Source organism: Lepeophtheirus salmonis, chromosome 1 (genome assembly GCF_016086655.4).
Source record: "Lepeophtheirus salmonis chromosome 1, UVic_Lsal_1.4, whole genome shotgun sequence".
Taxonomy (NCBI): Eukaryota; Metazoa; Arthropoda; class Copepoda; order Siphonostomatoida; family Caligidae; genus Lepeophtheirus; species Lepeophtheirus salmonis.
In genome coordinates, this window is record NC_052131.2 from 5,148,866 (window position 1) to 5,170,775 (window position 21,910).

General features: G+C 33.5%; 1 protein-coding gene across 3 annotated transcripts in view; it reads right to left on the reverse strand.

Moving 5' to 3' along the window:
- Nucleotides 1–797: 797 nt before the first annotated feature.
- LOC121114820 (uncharacterized) overlaps nucleotides 798–21,910 on the reverse strand; it is a 50,898-nt gene continuing 29,785 nt past the window's right edge. For all 3 annotated transcript variants that reach the window (XM_040708909.2, XM_040708901.2, XM_071887399.1), the window contains exons 2-3: nucleotides 4,998–6,417; nucleotides 798–3,056 (exon numbers count right to left, since the gene is read on the reverse strand). In XM_040708909.2, coding sequence (XP_040564843.1) covers nucleotides 1,395–3,056; nucleotides 4,998–6,242 — 2,907 coding nt within the window. In that variant the 5' untranslated portion in view covers nucleotides 6,243–6,417 and the 3' untranslated portion in view covers nucleotides 798–1,394. The remainder of the gene's footprint in view (nucleotides 3,057–4,997; nucleotides 6,418–21,910) is intronic.

Here is a 21,910-nt window from a genome sequence, read left to right on the forward strand (position 1 = left end):
TAGGACGGTGGAGGACCTAAAGGCTTCCATCTTTGCAGCCTAGGACAAAATGGAAGTGGACAACATCATGAAGACTTGCTCTGTCTTTCAGAACCGTTTGAAGGCTGATATAGCATCACATATGGGAATCACATTGAATAAATGATAATTTATGATTTATTTAATAAAATAAATGGTTTCTATCTCGTTCTTGAGATATATGATCAAATATTGTTCTAATGACATTTGATCAGATTTCGGTTATGCACACTGTATAATAGTATCGATGTAAATATTATGTATATATTATTTATATACTGTATAAAAAAGTGTATATTGAATTGAAAAGCTGTTGTTTTTAAGACCATAATCAGGGGCGTCCACAGGATTATATATATATATATTATTTTTTGAGAGGGGGCGCTTGGTTTTTGGAATTTTTTGGAAAAAATGTCCAAAAATTATTATTCTTTTAAATAATTGAAGATTTTTTTGAAAAAAATTAAATATTTTAAATAAAAATTCAAAAACTATAATATTTTTTTCAAAAATTGGGGGAAAAAAATTAAAAATTTACAGCTGATCCCAAAAAATTTAATTTTTACGGGGGAAAAATCAATAATGTAATGTAAATATGATTTTTTTAGATATAGTTGTCAAAAAATGGAATTTTTTGGAAAAAAAAATTCAAAAAACCACAGTCGTTCAGAAAAATATTTTTTGAAATAAAATTTATTCAAAAAAAAAAAATCAAAAATGAAATTTCAAATATAAAATTTTTTCGAATAAAAATTCAATAAACTAGACGTGACGAAAAATTGAAAATTACATTTTTATTGAATAGAATTTCCAATATCAAAATTTTTTAAATAAAAAATTAAAAAGTCCACAGCTGTTCATAAACATTAAATTTTTCGCTAAAAAATTTCAAATATCCAAAGCTTAATGGGTGCTGAGATATATTCCATTCCACCCCCTTTCTAATTCATTATTTATGAAGGACTTCGAATTTGATCTTTTGAACATATGTACAATGTATATAATAATTATAATCAGATATATAAAAAAGAGTAACGACTCAAAATACTACTACAACTACCTATTATGAAAATGTATAACCACATAATTAATACATATGTATAGAGGGACCTACACTACATATTGATATTCTTGATATGTAATGTAGATTTTAGATATATGTATATATATATATATATAAGTGTAAAGGCAATATAAAAAAAGTAATGAATCATTATAGGTATAAATTGAGAAAAAGGAATTTAACAATGTTTGATAAATACTTTCAACAGCAAAGAACGAACAAAACAACTAAGTAAGTAAAAATATGTAGACTGTAGATGAATATGAAGTACAAAGTCAAATAGTAATAATAATATTTTCAAAACAGAGTCAAACTATACAAAAGATAATAATTCCGTGGGGAGGGATCCCCGACGACCCTTGCCGCTATTTTTGTTGGAGCTATAAGAAGTCAAGGGAGGTCTCTTGGCAGCTCCACCACTACCACCTGATCCTCCTACTCCAGGTGAGGTATTATTGTTGTTGAGGGCTAGATTAGTTCTGAATTTTTGAAGGAGTTCAGACTCAATAGCAGGTGATAGCCCTCTCAGGATTTGTACGCGGCTTGGAATAGCAGAAGATGATGATGAGGGATTTGAAAACTTGATTAGTTCATCCAAAAGTGTCTCTTGAGAGACAACTATATGCCGATGGCGATGATGAGAGGTGTGAGCATGGCCATAGGCGTGGTGGTGGCTGTGAAGATGGACGTCTCCCAGTCGAAGAGATCCCCGACGAAGAAAGGACTTTTCCAGACTAAATTGGGAAGATGAGAGAAGGGTCTCAGAGCCTCCAGATTTTCTTCGTAGGATCTTGCGCCGTTCCTTAGAGAAGGATCCTCCCCCACTAGAAGAGGAAGGTGTATTAGTCTGACTGGTGGTATTAATAACAAGTGAGGAAGACGATGTTCTTTTGGAGGAGAAAGAGGAAGATGAGGTGGAGGAGGAGGAGCAAGAAGAAAAACAGCTGGGGCTTAACTTTGGATGATGATACACTGAATGTTGGTTATGAATAGAGCAGGATGCAGAGGGGTTGCTGCTACTAATGATTGACTTTAATGGTGAGTCAGATACATTTGAAGATTTGGAGCGTGTCAGGAGCTCCTCTTCAATCCGTATGAAGTCTGCAGGAGAAAAAACAGGAAGAGAACCTCTTCGGCGATCAATCTTATGAAGGCGAGAGTGCCTCTGATGATTGACTCTAACAATAATGGGGTCCTTTGAAGAATTGATAATACTTCCTGGGGAGACGTCCCGCTGCTGTTTGTTTCCAGGATTCGAGGAGGAATTCTTCTTCTTGGAAGAAGCTATTTGATTAAGAAGAAGATCAGAAGGAGCAGAGCCCCGCCTAACAGCAAAACCTGCACCATAAAGCACTCTACTATTTTCTTTATCCTCCTCGAATATCTTGGGAACTTTGTTGGGACCCTCTTCCTCCTCAATGATCCGCTCTTCATCATTCAATGTGGATGTTTCATCGAGAGAGTTGCCCAGATGAAAAGTGACTCTATGAGAGGAAGATGAGACGTCAGACGTTCCTTCATCAGCAGCAGATGCTGCAAATAGTCGTCGTTTATGACCACAACGGAGCAAAGGTGTACCAATATTAGAAAATACATCATCCGATGGCGTTGGAGTGAGCGGGAGAGAGAACCGCCTACGAATGTTGAGGTTAGATGAGGAGTCTAGGGGTAAATATGGATATGATCGATCCGATGTATCGTCCTCATCCTCTTCCTCCCCATCATCAGAATGATGGAAGGGCTCAAAGGAGCTACGTCGAAGATTTGTAGGGATTTGTGAAGAAGAAGAAGATGAAGAAGACGTGGACATAAGAGAGTCTGGAACAGATGAGGTCTCTTGTTGAATGATAAGGTCCCATCGTGCGTGGTTTGTCGTAAGATTGTGCAACATGACATTTGAGAGGCTTGAGCCCAAAAAGCGATTCCATTCCTCGAACAAAGGGGATGCAACCATTCGATAAAAACCAGTTTGAATCTATAACAAAAAAAAATATGATTAAAATAAGTAATTGAAAATATTATTTTTGAGCACGACAAACACGGATATTCAGCTTTTCTTAATCTATTTTTCAGGTCATCATGTATGCATTTACTAATATATTAAGTATATATTAACTACTTTGATTTTGTTTTTCATAAATACTAATAAAAAAAAGAAGCTACATATTGATAGACATTTCAACCCATACAAAAAACATTACGATAGACATATCAACTCTGGTCCAGAGTCGATTCTAATGTGAGTGAAGATAAAAATAAATGTACAAGTCTTTTCCTTTCTTTTTCAACATTTTTAATTTAATTTCATATCATTCTTCTCTTTCAGAAAATAATTTTGCAGGATAAATTACGGGAGCTAGGCAGGGCCGGTTTAATGTGAAACCTTTTTTGACAGCTGTGCTTCAAGAACTTTTTTTTCTATGTCCTCCCAAATAAACAAAATATAACCAAATATTCAACAATATGCAGAGTTTTTGTGTGTATTTTATGGGAGCCCACACCGTTGGACCTAGGAGGCGGAAACTTTGGATGGGTATCTCACAAAAACTGTTTTTTTGGAGGTCAAAAAGTCCAGATAGGGGGTTGAGTTAAAAATTAAAAAGGCGTCTACAAGAAACAACTATAAGAATAATAACGTTTCCTAAATTTATGTAAACAAAAAAGTTATGGACAAAAAAAAAAAAAAAAAAAACCGTTGAAGATTCCAGTTTTTTTAGGTGCAAAAAAATGGATTTGTAAAAAAAAAGAAGTTTTTTAACCTTGGTCTGGAGATTTGTTTGAATATAAATTCAAAAAACCTAAGAATTGCTTTTTAACTGAAATATCTGCCGTCAATTTCTGAATAATTTATCAATTTTTTTTCATCAAACGTCAATTTACGAACAAATGGCACAAAACAATGCATTTTGAGCATAAACTTCAAAACGTAACTTTACACAGTATTTCAATATCATTATATTTTATTACATAATTTTTACAATATTTGCAAAAATGAACCAGTTATCGAGGGTTATTTTTGAAAGAAATTATTCTCCATAACCTTTTTGGTTTGGAAATTACGAAAATAATCTTGGTAGACTTGTGTTTCTCTTTACATGGTCAATAAATACTCTTTACTAATTTTGTTCTACAAAATAAGCCCAAAAAATAATTATCCATTTTTCTTCGCAAATTTTGATTCGACCATTTTTATTATGATATTAAAAGATAGACTTCTCCTATAGACAATTTTTTTCATGCCTATATGTTGGTATGCTATTTGAATTTTATGACATATTTGTTAAAATTCATAATATATTTCATATAATATAGAGCATATTATATATTATAAAGCATTAAAAAAAATTGAGAAAATTGCATTGACCATTGTCAATACAATTTCCCACTTCCAACTTGGCCCAAGCAACGTCGGGTAACCCCTTGTTAGTATCTATATACATTTATATGGTGTTGACTCAAAACTTGGATTAGCATGACTAAATAATGAAAAACAGGATTTTTTCTGGAATAAAACACCAATTTGTATTATGTTTAAATACTAAATTCAGTCCAGGGGGTTGAGGCCAGAAATCAGCCGTATTGTTGCTGCAGAACTTTAAGTTATTCTTTCTTTTAATGGACTTCTTGATGGCAGTCCAGATGGAGATGCTAACGGTATCTGCAGCTTCCTCTCCAATGACACCGGCACGGGGGAGATTGCACACGCGTTTCTTTTTTGTTTTTTTACACTTAAAGACATGGGATGAAAATAAATTTTATTTATTTTTGTTTCAGCTGACGTTTGTTTGAGTAATAAAAACATCGTAATTAAAAATAGGGGGAATAAAATCATAATTAAATCCTACTGCAAGTTTTGGGCTCTTACTCTGTATAATGAAAATGGTTAAATAATAATCATAAGTATAAGTTGATCTACCTTGGCAACTGTCATAGTGAGTCGATCAAATGGAGGAGTCACAGATAGGCCCAATTCCCGTTCTTTGTCTCCTTGACGAAAGAATTCTTCGGATGCCCGATATGACCAAAGTCTAGATATGTTCCATGCTCTGCATGGATTGGAAATGTCAGCACATTTCATAGCAATTTGTACAATAAAAGTCCTGGAGGGCTTATTTAAAACCTCTGCTAAGGAGTTAAATTCGCCTTCATTGATTCCCTTGGTAAATTTTGTGAGATACTCCCCTTGTTTGGCAATATCCGTAGCTAAAATAGCACTTTTAATTAGATCAGTGATTTCCACGAGTTGAGAAGAACTCAATGTCTCTGCAAATCCTGACTCGTGCATAAGTGATAAAGCTGATCTCCAGTGATGATTCTCTAGAAGAGATCCAGATTCAGGTTCATAGTAGAGAGCTGCTAAATGGCTTCCAGTAGCAACAAGGAACTTTTCATTACGTCCTGGATGATCTAAATCATGTGTGGCAGCTGCAATGAGTGCACTCATGAGTTCCAAGGGAGTCAGAGATCGTTTGATGAGAGGCTCTTGAAGGAATATATTCATGGCTTGAGTCACATCTGTAGCATGTGTGGCATTGTGATATGGATTAGAAGCACGATATCCCGCCTCCACCAAGCTAAAAAACTTCCAAACAATGAGAGGATCCAATTGGAAATAGGCTAACAGTCCATGGCGATGAAAGAGATATGTACAGAGAGAGGCTAGTCCATCTCCCTGAGAAAGGCGATCTAGAGTAAAGGCATTAAAGTCCCAATGAAGTGAGGAAAAGAGAAGGAGCCGCTCAATGGTGCGTATATTTCCAGGAGGAAGAGAAGATCTATATCTTGTAGCTATGAAGAGTCTTCGTTTCTTTCTTTTGTCCGGAACAGTCTTGTAGTAGAGCTCTTTCTTTCCCCGCTGTACCTCTCCTAAATATTTTTCTTCTTCTTTTTCATCGTCACCACTATTGAAGTATAGAACATCCAGATCCCCACCTTCAAAGCGACTCATGTCAACAGAGCCAACTACCACTCCTCCTCGACGTCTTCGTCTACTCCTTCTTCCGCGGAGATGGTGAAAGGAGGAAGAAGAGGAGGATTTCGGAGGCAGTGAGAAAGGGGAAGTCGTAAGGAGTCGTCTCGGAATATTTGAAGACGAAGATGTAAGAACGACGACTTTACTACCTGGATTAATGGACTTCGTGATAACCTGTGGCTTATGCATAAAAACGAAGAAAATCCAGAGAGGTTGATGAAGAGGGATTTACGTTATGTTATAGTCAATTGATTTGAATTTTGGTGAGTCAAAGTGATTTGTGCATGGATTCCAAGAGAAGGAGGAAGATCATTCAAGGAAGAGAAGTCCATCATTGTCATTCATGTGCAGTAGTCATCATCTCCTAAAAGAAAGAAAAAATTAATCACTTTAGTAGGCTACATCATAAATATTATGCATCTACACATCTTATAGTTCATTCATAAAGGATCACTCATTATTAGCCAAAATAAAATTACTGACAAGTTTCTTAGTATACCTACATAAAAACTGGTATTCAGACTCGGTCTGAAATAAATATATATTTTTTTTTCGGTTCAATCTTTATCGTTGATTTTTCTAGACCGATCTCGACCAATATTTAAAAAAAAATTCATAGATTTAAAAACAAAAGAAGAATGAAGTAGGAATAGATTAAAACTAGATTAAATTCGAATACGATATCGGTCCAGACCTAATTAGTGAAAGTTACTAGAATAAGTAAATTATGTTAGTTTTATAACCAGACCAGAAGTAGTCTGGTAGGGAGACCTAGGGAGCTATGCTCTCCTTCATATTATAAATTAAATGGGATTTCTGCCAAAAAAATACATAGCAACGCGAAAATCCATTGTAGAATGCGAATGTTAAAATTAAAATAAACCGACAAACAACATGGTAACTCTGACAATTTGTATAATGTTTGGTAGGAGAGAAAGAATAATGGTCATGATGTTTCATTAGATCAGCTTAAATCATCTGTGAAGGGGAAAAGGATTTAAACAAGGACATTTTCTAGAATTACTCCAATGCCAATCTCTAATTCTACTCTGACCCCCACCAAGGACTTCCATTTATAACTCTGCTACAAATCCTCAGGGTAACGCTCTATCTTTTATGAGCACACACGAATTTTCAATCAGATTTGGAAGATAATTTTTTGGAAAAATATTTTGTATCCTACCCCAAAAAAATCTACCAAAAATTCCTTGGGCTACAACTCCCACAGGTTTACTTTTAATACGTATGTAAATAAAACAAAAATAGTTCCTTTTAAACTTTTTAATGGATTATTCTTAGAATTGGGGGAAGACATAGGAGTGCATACAATATAAATAGACGGTGATAAGTCCAAAATAACAATTTGAACAGTTGATTGAGGCAGAGGCGCCAAAATTAATCAAAGTCATCATAAATAGTTTGTATATTTGCTCTTAAACTTGGAAGAGCCTGACTACTACTACTACTGCTAAGACATTGTGTATGTATATTGTACATATATTCCAAGGAATATTTTTAAAAAGGAAGGAAAGGCTGCCGAGGGTACCACAATAAGTGATACAAGTAAAAGGAAAAAAGGGAGGAGAAAAGATAGAAGCGTGTAAATTGTATTTGTTGATGGTCAGTCTGTGAGGTATAAATTAATATTATGACGGGTTGTTCTTCTAATTTATTGATCAATAAGATGAATTTCTGGTTATACGGACCTGATTCTACCCATTGTTTCTTTGAATGCATGTACTTTCATTTGGATAACCTAGCCACACACCAACAGCCTTGAACTTGATGTTCAGGGATATCGTGCTTTTATGAAGAGGATCTCATGCCTTACTTGGTGGATCTCACCACCAATTATGGAAGGTACATTCATTGTTGAGACGACTTTTTGCATCAAGGCCATCTGACAATGACGTCTAACTTCGTGGAACATCGATCAATAACATCAGTCTGAGTCCATCCTCCATCCACTGTTCCTTAATTAAATCTCAGAGTGATTCCTTCTACAGTCAATTCCCCTTCGTCTCCTACTACAAGGAATATTTTATTGATTCGAGTTCTGTAGTGTCCTTAACAAACAAATTTATCATCTCCAGCACACTCATCTGATTGCAATTCCATTTATAATAATGAATTCGTGCTGTACTGTACGCAACTATTATTAATTACTATACATCCTGGACACTTCATGCCTTACTCTCTAGTTCCTTACTGGATTACTAAATTATTTATCATCTTATTGAAATGTTACCATTCTCAAGACCTAGGATCTCCAGACAAATAAATTTATTACAGAATATCAAAAGAATAAGGGTCATCTGCTAACATTTTCATAAAAAAAATTATATTATTTTTTAAATATTATGAAGAAGTGACTTTCTGCCGTTTTCATCATTTTTATATATAAACCAATTAACATTAAACTTTTCCAGTTGATATGTAAAGATAATTTTACATGATCAATATCTTCAATAAATTTTGAATCATTCAATATAAAATTCAAAAACACAATAAGGAATTGAAATAAGCTTGTATATTTAGTAATATGTTGTATTTTTGAATACAATTGTTCGTAATATTATGCAAATTAGCAGTGAAATGGAAGCTCATTATTTTTGTACCTAAAATTAAAAAAATATTTAATGTTCAATTGGAAAAGTTCTTTAAAATATTAAATTCCTTACCAAATTTGAATCGACAATTTAAAATCGACTTTATACTAAATCCCACAGTTACATTCACAAATGTAGGATTGTAAAATATTCATTAATTTCTTTGGTTAAACAAGGTCGATCAAGCTTCATGTAAAATTATTATAAGGAAGATACTGTGTCAATAATCTCAAAGTTCGTTATGGCATTAAAAAAAATCTATTTGCTTAAGGGCCCGAGATGAAGAAAGATAAGTTTGGGATCTAAGTGTTGGAATTGATTTAGAGTAATAAAGAGGAAGATTTCCAAAACTGGTATGGTGTTGCATCTTTTTACAATACTTTTTTTGACTATGTTAGGATCTTTAGGACGGAATTTTTTTAGTATCCTCGGGTTCAAGTTAATAATCAGAGGAGATAAAATGAAGTTCACATTATTTGAAGGTTCCGAATTGTGGCTTCGTACGGATTGAATCTAAAGTTGTCTTAGTGACTCATCGTTAGGAAACATATACAAATGTGGTTTTATTATGTTCTCGGAGCTAATTTCCATACTTTCGAACTTAGTTGGTCTTTATTTATTAGAACAACCCTGGTGCAATACATATCTTTCCCATAATTATATACTAAAATAAACCAAACGCTGTATTTTAAGTTAATATATCAAGTTTCCTACTGAATGCTGCGTTATTCATTATAATTTAATATTTATATATTGTTACTTGTATTTTGAATCGCTTTGAGTCATTGAGGGATGAAAGGTTGCGAGAGCCTTCCTATTCTTAAGATATTATTGATACATTCATGCAAATAAAATTACTGGTATGTTAATATTTTTAGGTGAGTTGAACACTTTTTGTTTTTGGTTCCATTAGATCTGTGATCGGTGAATACGCCAATTGGGGTAATTTAGAAAAATTTGGTGGTAATGGGGGTACTACTTTCTAGTGTTAAAAGAAATAAACAACATGCCCCTACAAGGTCTGCAAGGGGGAGGGAGGTAGCCCACCCCGAAAAAAGGAATATTTATTTTTCTAGAATTTTTTTGGTTGAGGAGGAAATTTTTTTACGGGATTTAAGGGGTATTTTTTTTTTTTTTTGTGAACGCTATGGATTTTTGAATTTTTTTTCAAAAATGTTGAATATTTGTAAATTTTTTTAACATTTGTTTTATTTGAGAATAACTGTGGATTATGATTTTTTTCTTCGAAAAAACAGAATATTTGAAATTTTTTTGCAAGAAATTTAATTTTTCAAATTTTTTTCCAAAAAATTTAATTTTTTTTGTGAATCACTATTGATTTTGTAAATTAAAAAATAAATAAATACAAATTCCAAGCCCCTTACAAATATAATCCGACAGATGCCCTTGCACTAATAACTTGGTGTCAATTTATTTTACAACAAGTTATTTTGGGGTAACGCTAAAAAAAGTTACCAAACCTCTTCAATAGATTGTTTGACTTAGAATACCAAAATTGGAACACAACATCCCTACATATGTCTGCTATTCTATAAAACTATTAAAAGGATAGTCCCGAGAGTAGTTTGTCTATAATTTGTATAGGAATGAAACTCATCAGCCTTTGCAACTCTTCCGTAGCTGGGGATGGTTGCAACAGTTGCAAAATATTAAATTTGAGCTAGCAATAATAAAAATCCAACTTAATAATATTTTTTGATGAGTAAATGACTGTACTTTCCATGATGTTGAATGATAAAATTTCAATGTAAACATATAATAGAATTTACACTATAAATCACTGGTCCATACTACCAGGTCTTCCATTCAAATCTGAACACTTACTAGTTCAATAATTAATAAAGGTTGAGTGATTGAAATTAATTCATATTTCGATATATTAGTTAGAAAACAAAACAAATTTGAGCCTACGTACAAGTCGAGAATACACTTGAACATGATCGACGAACTTTCCATTTGCACACTCCCAGAAGTTGGGATCAGGATCATTGTCTACGCCGTCAGCAATTCCAAACTTTGGAGAGGAAGAAGGGGTCTGTTAAAAAGGCCAACTGGAATTGGAGGAGTTGAAGAAAACATCCCAGGCCAATCCCATCAAGTCCATGAGGTCCATGCAAGAGATATCGGGGTTTAATACCAGACGGTCTAGAGAGGTATCAAAAAAGTGGGTAGAAAGAACCTTGCTGGGGTGGAGAGGTGGAGAGTTGACACCAGCAATGAAAAAATCCTACCTCTTCTGTTGCAACTCTTTTGAATGAGTCTTTTAAACTCATTATTGACACTTTTAGCTCCCTACAGCACTGATGCCAATCAGCTCCGACATACATCTATTTATAGTATTCATTTTGTTCAAACTATATTGTTAATTAATATATTATATCTTTTTGAAGTTTAATATTTCAAACGTTCCGATTTTAATGGACCACTCGGTACAGATTTGATACATTCACTCTTAAAATAACTCTTCATTTACTTACTCTATCTTTAAAAAAAACTAACATGCTCCTACAAAAACTACTTTATGTTTGTAAAAAAAATTAGAAAGGGGAACGTATACTATGAAGAAGAAAATTATTTTCTTCAAACCCCCCTTCCATCCCATACCCCTCCTCTCCTCTATTCCCCCCTTCCTCATTATTCTTTTTTTTTCTATGTATAGTCAGCAAGAAAGGGGAAATAAAAGTTTCTGTCTAATATTAGCTAAAGGAAAACAGGATGAAGGAATAGTTTTATTTTAAAAAAAAAGTAACAATAATATATATTACTATTATGGATGGGTTATAAGTAGAGAAAAACCATTGTTTGCAACGATAAAAGAAAAAAAAACTATTTCTTGGCAATATCGTCTTCGATTAAATATTTACAGTACAACTTTGGTTCTCCTCTTTATAGGAGCAATTCAATTTTCTCCACTCTCCTCCCCAGGCTTAAAAAAGCAGTTCATATTAACTAAGATATTAATTCAGTAATACACCTTCCACTTTCTCCTCGTGCGCAGACTGGTGATTTCAAAATTTTTAACCAAAGAGGCAATCCACAAGGAAACTTTCAGCAGATTGACTTCAAAGGGCTATCTAATATCCAAGTCATCTGTCTACAACTATCTGAGGCACTCATTGAATGCTTTACCATACAAACCTCGTCTGCATCTCAAACTTTCAGAAAATCAAAGGAAGGTCCGGCTTCAATTCTGTCGTGAGTGGAAACACTGGACTGTAGATGACTGGAAATGTATCCTCTTGAGTGATGAAAGTCAATTTGAGCTATTTCGTGCTCCAAATCCCCAAACTGATCGGGTTTGGCAAGAGAAAAGGGAGATGTGAAACTCACTCAAATTGTGAAATTTCCTTTGAAAATTCAGGTTTGGGCGGTTATCAGCCACCAGGCAGTGTCAGATTCCACGAAAACAAACTGTGACGGCCGAGTACTACGTAACAGAAATCCTTAGCAAGTCTCTGATGTCAGCTTTGTCTCGTACTGAAGAAACTGGACCTCCTTTGAAGCGGAAAATGTTGTCTGTCACATCAAGAGCCATTTTCCAGCAGGATGGTGCCTTCTGCTCACCACTCCAAAAAGGCACTAAAAGTTGTGTTCAGACTACTTGGATTCTTTCTGGGGCAAAGGCACATGGCCTGCCAACAGTCTTGATTTGTCTCCCATTGAAAAAAAAAAAATAAACCAGACGTTTCAATTATAAATCGAGTTCAATAAACGCTTATACTTATAACTCATCAGCGGTACTCTCTGTCATTTATGAACAAACACATCGTGGTTACACTTTATAGTTTATACGTACAATGTGTTCTCTCTTCAAGAATGAAAATAATAATGAGAACAGCTTTAGAAATTTAAAAAATATATATATCTATCTAAATTTAGGTAGCAACCAAGGTTAATAGAAATACAAGGTTAGACCATCATGTAATCGGGATTGCTATAATTTTTAATTTGATGTATTCTACCGACTGCTGCGTAAGATAGGCAGATTTTAACAGAATACACAACCACTCAAAGTCTATGACGTCACTATTAGTATAATGTTCAATTTGATATATAGTACGGACCGCTGGGGAAGAAAACAGATTTTGAACAAACGCACAACCACTCATCTACTATGACGTCAATATTAAAAGCGTGGTGGAAGTCAAACATCAGTCGTACACGCGCTATGGTATAACCTTGGTAGCAACTACAAAAAACTGGTCTCTCTTCCATTGGAGCATTATTTCAATATACTACGCACATTGAGTTCAAGTGCTCCAGATATATCTCTAAGGTGCTTTGTCCACTGGGCTAACCCTATTTTTTTTTACCCTCCGGAATCCCACTCAAAAATAATTTCCTGGGAAAACATGGATTCTATGATACTATTGCCTGGTTATTTTTTTTTTTTTTTTTTTTTTTTTTGAAAAATAACAAATATTAAATTTAGACTCCCTGGGGGAGATCTGTGTCCTTGGCCTTATTTAATTAGTATAGTATAAATATAAAATAGTACTTTTCCTCTTCTGATAAAAGCAACATATTCTTGACAAGGAAAGAAAATGACTCAGTGAGAGTCAGTGCGAGAGGAGAATGAAAGGGGAGGGAGAGGTTTCATGTCATGCGTACCTCTACAATCCGACTAGCTCCAATCATACTCTTACAAAAAGTATTTCCTTGATAAAAGGAACACTTACATAATATGTGATATCATGAGTCAATCACTTTTATTATATTCAAATATTCAATATGCATACCTGTGTACTTTATATAGAGCAAAAGGGATGTGGATCCCTTTTTGCTTTATATACATTTATATCAACAAACAGGTCAGATTAAATTGAGGCAAGTCTGAATAGCCAGATCCTTAATTGTAATACTTAATTTATCTATTTTCTATTTTTGGCTTATGTTACCTTGAGGGTGTGATCATGTTATAATTTCATAATACATATATAAAGAGAGTTTAAAGCTTAAAAGTGTTTCTTAAGGTTTAATACCAAGGGATCCATTAAAATCTAAACACTTTGAATTTTAAACTTCAACAAGATATAATTTATTAATTAACAATAGAATTTTGACAAAACTAATACTATAAGTAGATGTGTGTCTAGGCTCTCTTAATCAGTAATAAAGCCGCCCTTGCCACTAATGATGGCATCCAGGCAGCAGTGGAAGGTCTGGCACCCACTGCAGATGTAGTCCTCTGTCATGGAGTCCCAGTACTGGCTGATAGTGGCTTTGAAGGGCACAGTGTTTGTATGACGGACACAGCAGGCCTTCTTCTCGACTTGCACACAAAAAGTGTAGTCAGGAGGTTGCTATCAGGGCTATAGGGGCACCATAATTATCAAAAAAGAGTTCCTATGACATTTTCAAAAGAGTCTTGTAACGGAAAAGATGGGTTTCCTTCATTGCTGTTGTCAAAAGTGGGCTCTTCCCTTTTCCCACCCACTTTTTTGAAGGTGATCTGGACATTCTGGTGCGAAACTCCGAGATATCATTTCTCCCTTATGGACTTGAGGGTATTGGCCTGGGCTGTTTTCTGTAACTCCTCCGATTCTGTATGGAGTTTTTGATTAAGCCCTTCTTCCTCTTCAACGTTTTGGACTTGCTCACAACGTAGACGGTTGTCCTGCAGACCCACAACTACTTGGAGTGCGAGTATGTAAATTCGTCAATCACGTTCAAGTAACATTTTATCGACTTGTACGTAAGCTAAAGAGCTTAGCTTCTTTTTTTAATTACGAAATATTAATGCTTTAATATATCGAAATATGAATTAATTTCAATCACTCAAACTTCATTAATGATTGAATTAGTAATTGTTCATATTTCAATGAACCACCCGGTAGCACAAACATATAATTTTGATTTTCTAAAGAGTTGAGAGATTAGTTATTCCTATTTATTAGATATAAAAAAGGAAAAAAAAGAAATGAAAGAACTAAAACGACAACCCCTGCTAGTTTATTGGCCGTAAGATCACTTCGGCTGAATTTATTTCTTTATTAATAAAACCTTATTGGCATGTATGATAGTTTTGTTCTTCGTGGTAAAGTTGAAAACGAACAAATAAATCAGTCTGTAATTTGGCGCTATTTGTAACTGGGTAAAATAAAAATATGATCTTTTTTTTATTATTACTAATTAACCATGGTTTTTTAATAATGAAGAGCTGGGTACTTATAAATTTAATGGACCTCCTAAGAATCACTCGAGGAAGGCTGTTAAAGACTAAAATATCTTATACTAAAAAAGTCAAAAAAAACGTAAGCTGAGAATATTTTTAACAATTTCTGTTTTTGTCAGTATTTGATTTGTGGTCTCTTATGGCCTCAAAATGGGGGATCGCAATGTTTAATTAATTAATTAAATTTTGTAAAACTGAAAGTATTTGGATACTCATAGTTAGGGGCGTTAAGCTAGCTGCCCTAAAAAGTCATCAAATATGGGGGCCGATGTATTCAACGTTTACACAGTAAATATGAATGGTGTGGGAAATTAAACAGTTCTGGGCTTTGAAACTGACTGGAGTAATGAGTATTCGTTGAAGAATAAAAAGTTTGAAGGCAATGATTTTGTGTACTGTTTAATTTACATGGCTCAAAGATGAAAAAAACAACAGGGGCGTCCGAAGGGGCTGTGCTGGAATCTTTGTTTTTTAAGTAGAAAATTTAATATTTCAATTTTTTATTTCTCAAAAAATTAATTTAAAGAGAAATGATGAGAATTAAAAATAAAATAAAAACTCCAAAAAATTTAATTTTCGGATTTTTGAAATTTAATAAATTTTGAGAATGGCTTTGTATTTTTGAAATTTTAATCAAAATAATTAAATTTTTTTGTAAATATCTCAGAATTTTAGAAATTTTTTCAAAATGATACCGACAATCGGGAAGATCAATAAGGCAATGAGGCATAGTCGATTTTTGCCTGTTCCTCCACCAAAAATTGAACTAATATCTCCCAACAAATCCTCCGTGTTACTCACAGTCCTTCCTGAGCACAAGGACTTACTACTTATATGTTCCCTCTTTAAGAATGAATGAATAATGATAACAGCTATGGAAAATAAAAATAAAACACTTCTCAAAGTGCCAATTACAAAAAAAATAGCAAATAAATGCTTAGAATCTACAACTCTAATCATATAATACCTGAAACTAGGTTTCTAGCATAACCTATATACTGCAAGTTTGACTGACTATATACTGTCCTTGATCTTCTTTGGATTTAGACGTCGTCGTCTGGGTGGGAAGGGAAAGAAAGCAAGCAACACAACAACCCCTATACTTAATATTGTACGCCAATATCTACTACACATTAGGGGAAGGAAGTGAGTGAGTCGAATGTTCACCTAACTCTATTGTGATAACTTTCCTATGTATGATTAATCATAGGAAACATAGTCTTGCTCTTATTATATACAAGTATTCTGTATATTCCGACATACAAGAGGTTAACCAACACATAAAATAATATATACAGGGTGGTTCAGATAAACTGGGAAATTTTTTAAATACTTATAACGAACAAACTACATGGGGGGAACTTTTAATGAAATTCCATTATTCACAACCAGAACAACCTTTCCTGATAACCTCGTCCAAACAGCAAGAGAAGTTTTGGCATGACTGGGCGACGTGCATGGATCCAGTTTTACCATTTTGCAGGTTCTGAGTTTAGTACTTTTAATTTACATTTCCTGGATGGATGGAGTATCCCAAGGATAAAAAAATACCTTCCAGCAAAACAATGCACTGGCTACAAGGGAAAAGAAGTGCAGGATGTCTTGGACACAAAATTTCCTCACTTTTGGAGGCCGGAACCTGCAAACAGCCAGCGCCAGAACCCATACGATTTCTATCTCCTGAAAGGAGTCGAGAATGAGGCATCATTCATCTGTAGGGGCTGTGAAGGCCCTACAATGGCAAAGTTGGATCCGGACTAGGTCGTCCGAGCCTGACAAAGTTCCAACACGGTGTGGCCCAGGTTATCAAGAGAGGGGAGTCACATTATGAATAATTGAACGTCATTAATAGTAGCTTTCACATATTTATAAAATTAGGGTTCTACTCCATCATCTAGTATGTTCGTTCTAAGCTTTTCTGAATTAAATCTCGACCACCTTGTACACATACAAACATTGTTTGACATAGTAAAAAGCCTCACAAAATGAGTACGACAATAAATAAAAGCACTCTACGAATTACGTAATAGATAAACAGATTAATAAATATACAATTGCCATATTATTTAATATCATATCACTGTACTATGTCAGCATATAATCAAATAATAATTATGATTATTATTCATCAAAGAAATAAGATAATTCATAGTAATTTTCATTGAGTTTCCTCAGCTATTAGGTGAATACTAAGGTTTCTTTCATAGGATCTCGTTTTCCTGGAATTGCTTGGGCTAATATACCTATTTCATTTCCCGGTAAAAGCTACAATTGATTACAAAATAGGATTGAGAATAAGGGGGTAAAACTAATCAAGAGCATCAAAATGTGTCCAAAACTTGAGGGGGAAAAATAGAATTTGTTGGAATGACTGATGAATGCTTTAGCCTCTAGAGCACTCACTAACAAAACTGCAAAACTACATACAAAACGCCAGCAAGAGCTAATTCCTTTTTAAATACCAGCTTTTATGTTTTATTGAAATCTAAACTGTAAATGCTGCATATGGATTATGATAAACATCAGAGAGATATAACAAAAACAAACAGAAAAAGGAATATTCGATGCTATATGCACACGCCTACAATATTACATTAACACTTAAATCCTTCCACTTTCTGCTTCATCTAATCTATACTACCAAGAAAGACGGCCATGCAAATAGATATTTAATTAATTTTGTTAAATAATAGCGGTAGTAACAGGCTAATTAGGAGTTGTCTAAAATACTTATTTTGCTTTCATAATATAAACGATAAGTCCTCGGCTTTACTCTCTATTTTTCTAGAGCAAGCTTAGACGTAACTACTCCATACTTATATCAATTCATATACATATATGTGAACTTACACACTTTGAGTTCAGGATAATTATTTCTATCCTGCACGTTGTTCATTGAGCTACGTATTTTCAAATATAGATATATATAGTTCGCTCCCCTGTCATTCCTAGAGAAGGAAATATACTTTATATATATGGACTTCAAAAATTATTCTTAAGTCAAATAGAAAAATCGTAATACTATAAGACTTACCTATACTTAATCCTTGCAAAATAGTCGGGGGGCTATTTTACCCCTCCCCAAAATTAAGGAACTTTAGGTTTTTATTAAAAAATTTAATATTTGAAATTGAATTCAATTTTTCAATTATCTGTAAGTAACGATGTATTTTTGAAATTTTTCTCCAGAAAAATTTAATATTAGATTTTTGTTTTTCAAGAATTTATATATTAGAAATTGAACTTTTAAATTATTATGTTTTTGAGAATAGTTGTGAATTTTTGCATAAAAATATCATTATATTTGAATTTCTTCTCTAAATGGAATTTTTCAAATATTTTTCCGAAAAATTTTAATTTTCAGATTTTTGTTCGAAAAAAATCCAAGAAAACAACCCCTCTCATCATGTGAACTCCGTTGATAGCGAAATGGTACTTTTTAACCTTTATTTAAAATATTAAAGAATTAGAATTAGTATTGGAATCGGGAATTTTTACTAGAATCGCATTAGAATCAGCATCAGGATTTTTTTTTTTTTTAAATCATCGAATGTAATAATGATAATTCCAGTAGTTGTATTATTTTGTCGAAATACAGCGCCACTCTCTGTGCCTTATTTACAAACTAATATATTAAACAACGCTCATGCCCAATTTCTATTCAATAGTAATAGATAACTGTTCACAGATTAAAAAGAGCGAACCAATCAATTTTCAGAACACTGATTAGAAGTAAAGAAGCAAAATTAAAAAAACAGAAAAAAGGCCCAAAATCAGTTGGTAGCAGTTGCCCAATTGTTCCCAATTATAGAATTATCATTTAACAATAATCCTCGTTCCGAATTGTTCACAGCTACCCATTAGCAAACAGATAATGAAAAGACGGAACTATACAAATTATCTATATCTTTATATTCGTTTGTATCTCGAAACCTCTAAAACCAAATCCAACATCAAAAAGTAAGGAAAATTAATACAAAATTAGTTAAAGAGCTCAATTCCTTTACTCAGAAAAGCCCCCAACAAAAAATAACTTGAATTGAATTTGAGTCAATTAAGATACCTCTCTAAAGAAAAACTCTTAAGAAACTCACCCTCCACTCAGAGGAATGAGATCCGAAACCTTGAGTACATCTTAATCAACTCCGTAGAAGGGAAGTAAAAACTTGAAACTTATAACAGTTATAAGTATACATATTAAAATGACAAAACAGGTACATACAATGAACAAAAAAATCATTGAATTGGATTGTTTTTCCTCTTTGCTAATGAAAGAGCCTACAACAATAATATAAACAATTTCAACCAGTTTCTTATTAATACATATGTATGTAAGGCAGAGCAGCACCTCCAGTCATTACTCTTTCATTGTCTTTATTGAAACAAACCAGTTAGAAAGGAAGGAAGGAAAAATTACCTGGAATGTCATACACAGCGTTGACCTTTTCTATTGGTACACATATTATTTATTTTTTCAATTTTACAGGAGTAAAATATAAACAGAGGGTTTTGTGAGGACATTTATTTAACAAAACCAGCTGAAAATAGAGCTCCGAACAACTTTCAAACAATATGTGAGCCCTTAGCTCTAATAATAGTCTCAATACGAGGCCTAAAACCATTGTCATCCTTGACTATGTAGTCAATCTAGAGCTTGGCCCACTCCTTTTTGATGGAAGGCTGAAGATACTGGAAAACTTTTCTGAAGAGTAGCGCGCCCAATCCAGACTCGCCTCGATATATTAGCCCAAGGGGTTGCGTCTGGAGAGGAGGTTGGCCACATGTTGTGGTCCCAAATGTACGGAAAGTTGTCTCTCAGTAAGGTCTGGGTCTTAACAGCACGATAATATTTAGCTCCACCTCGAGAGAAAACAAAGATTTCCCCGAACTTTTATCTGGGCCAAAGTAGCAATTTCTTATACAAAAGTTCGATGTCAGCATCTGTATTGAGCCACTCCTTCCTGTCCACGAAAATCGTTTCGCTTCTGCTGACAACTGGATAATTTGTTCTGAAGACGAATAATAAAATGTGTACCACTGAAACAGATCAACCCTCTACAATATTGTTATAAAAATAGAAACAAAAGATGTCTGATGGATCTGAGTACGTCTTTCATCTCATCTCATTGATAACCAACAACTCTGAAAGGACAGGTTAACACATTTTCTTTTAATGTGTGAATATGATATATTAATAATTGCAACAGATTGCATCATGAAAGAAGAGGAAAGGAAAGCACGCTCAACCCCATAATTTGAATATATGTAACTAAATATAACTGCCTATTAATGTATAGACTCTTTGTAGTACATTATAATACTTTCTCCTTCAAATGAGTCACAAAGTATGTAGATTCGTTCATAAATAATAGGGATGGGTTATGAATAGAATCGAGTAATTTGGAACTACTTAGTTTGTAAATCATAAGCATTTCTTAGTGTACGAGTTGCGTTGTTGTTTGTAACCTGAGCAGTGTTTTTTTTTTAAAGGTGTTGGGTCATTCCATGACAATTAGTGTTGTGTCGGTTCTTATTCAAGACCACAGTACGGTCCCATTTGTCGGTCCTTACAGAAGATAAAATCGATCTCCCGTCACATCAATGAGCGTGTTTTCCTGGGTTTTTTTCATTATTTTGTTATATAATCGATTAAATTATATAACTTATTCAAAATGTTCGTATTAAAGGTATTGTATAATAATAATAAAATATATTTGCATGATATGTGAAATAATCTTACTACATATCTTATTTGTCTTAATAAACCATGGATATTTTTATGAAAAATTCCAAGGACCGGTCATAAGACTGGACATGACCGAATACATAAGGACCGACACACCACTAATGACAAGTGTACACACTTTTCTGCCATTACCTATTTTGATAATTTTTGGTCCGGATATAGATATCCCATCGAACATGAGCAATCCATAACTCCATTTAAAATAATCTGATTTCATTTTTTAAAGGATAAAAATACTTTCAAGAAAAAGAGCTTCAACTTATAATAAATAAAAAATGGCATGTATGCAAAAAATATTGAATATGAGCAGGTTCAAGTTCTTACAAAAAATTGGTGAAATCAGTTTTGAAGCTTGGTTAGGGCAGGGCCTTTTTTTTCATTTAGAATAATGTTTTCAGAGGAATTTTTTGCACATATGCCATTTTTTTATGAAATATGAGTTGAATGTCTTACTCTTGAAAGTGTTTTAATGCAAACAATTATAAATAGCTTACTCAATTTCGAAGGTCTTTCAAAGGTATGCACTATTTATGAGGACCTAATTTTTCCAATATTTTTATCTTTGAATTTATTTTGTATACTTATTGTTCTCTCCTCAAGAATAAAAGAATCATGGTGATAGCTTTGGCAAATAAAAAAAATATTTTCAATTTCCAAATACGGAGAGATTTTTTTTTTTTTTTAATCCCTGATAATAATATTCCTGTATTATAAGCAGGCTGCCATCTGATACTATTACATGCATCGGGATATAGCTTTTATTTATGTCTCTATAATATGTACCATGGCCAGGATATTGTCCAAATAACGGTGAGTGTGCAAATACATGAGAGAATGTAATCAAAATATGATATCTTTGAGAGATGACATAATATCTCATATGATCACTATAAACTAGAGCTGGATCGGGATAGAAAATGTTTGGCTTCGGACTAAGTCGGTGTTGGAGGTAGGTTGATGAGACACTTTAGGTGGTTAAGGTTTGTTAGTACGTAGGAAAATAATCATAACAATACGATCTAAAAAAGATATTAGTAAGTCTAACGTTTACAAATAATCAATATCGTCATCTTCAGTTTATTTTTCATAACGTGTCAAATACAAGATGATGTCATCGATTAGTTGTAGCGGAATTATCTCAGCTAGTGTTGAGAGAGTATTTTCTAAAAGAAGTTAATTATTTAAGAATAGATGCCATAGTTTATAAGATGAAAACTTTGAAGAAAAAAAACAAAAAACTTTTGTCAATGATTCAAATATTTAATCATTTCAGGGGGATTTTTTATTTATTTTAAATATAATTTTA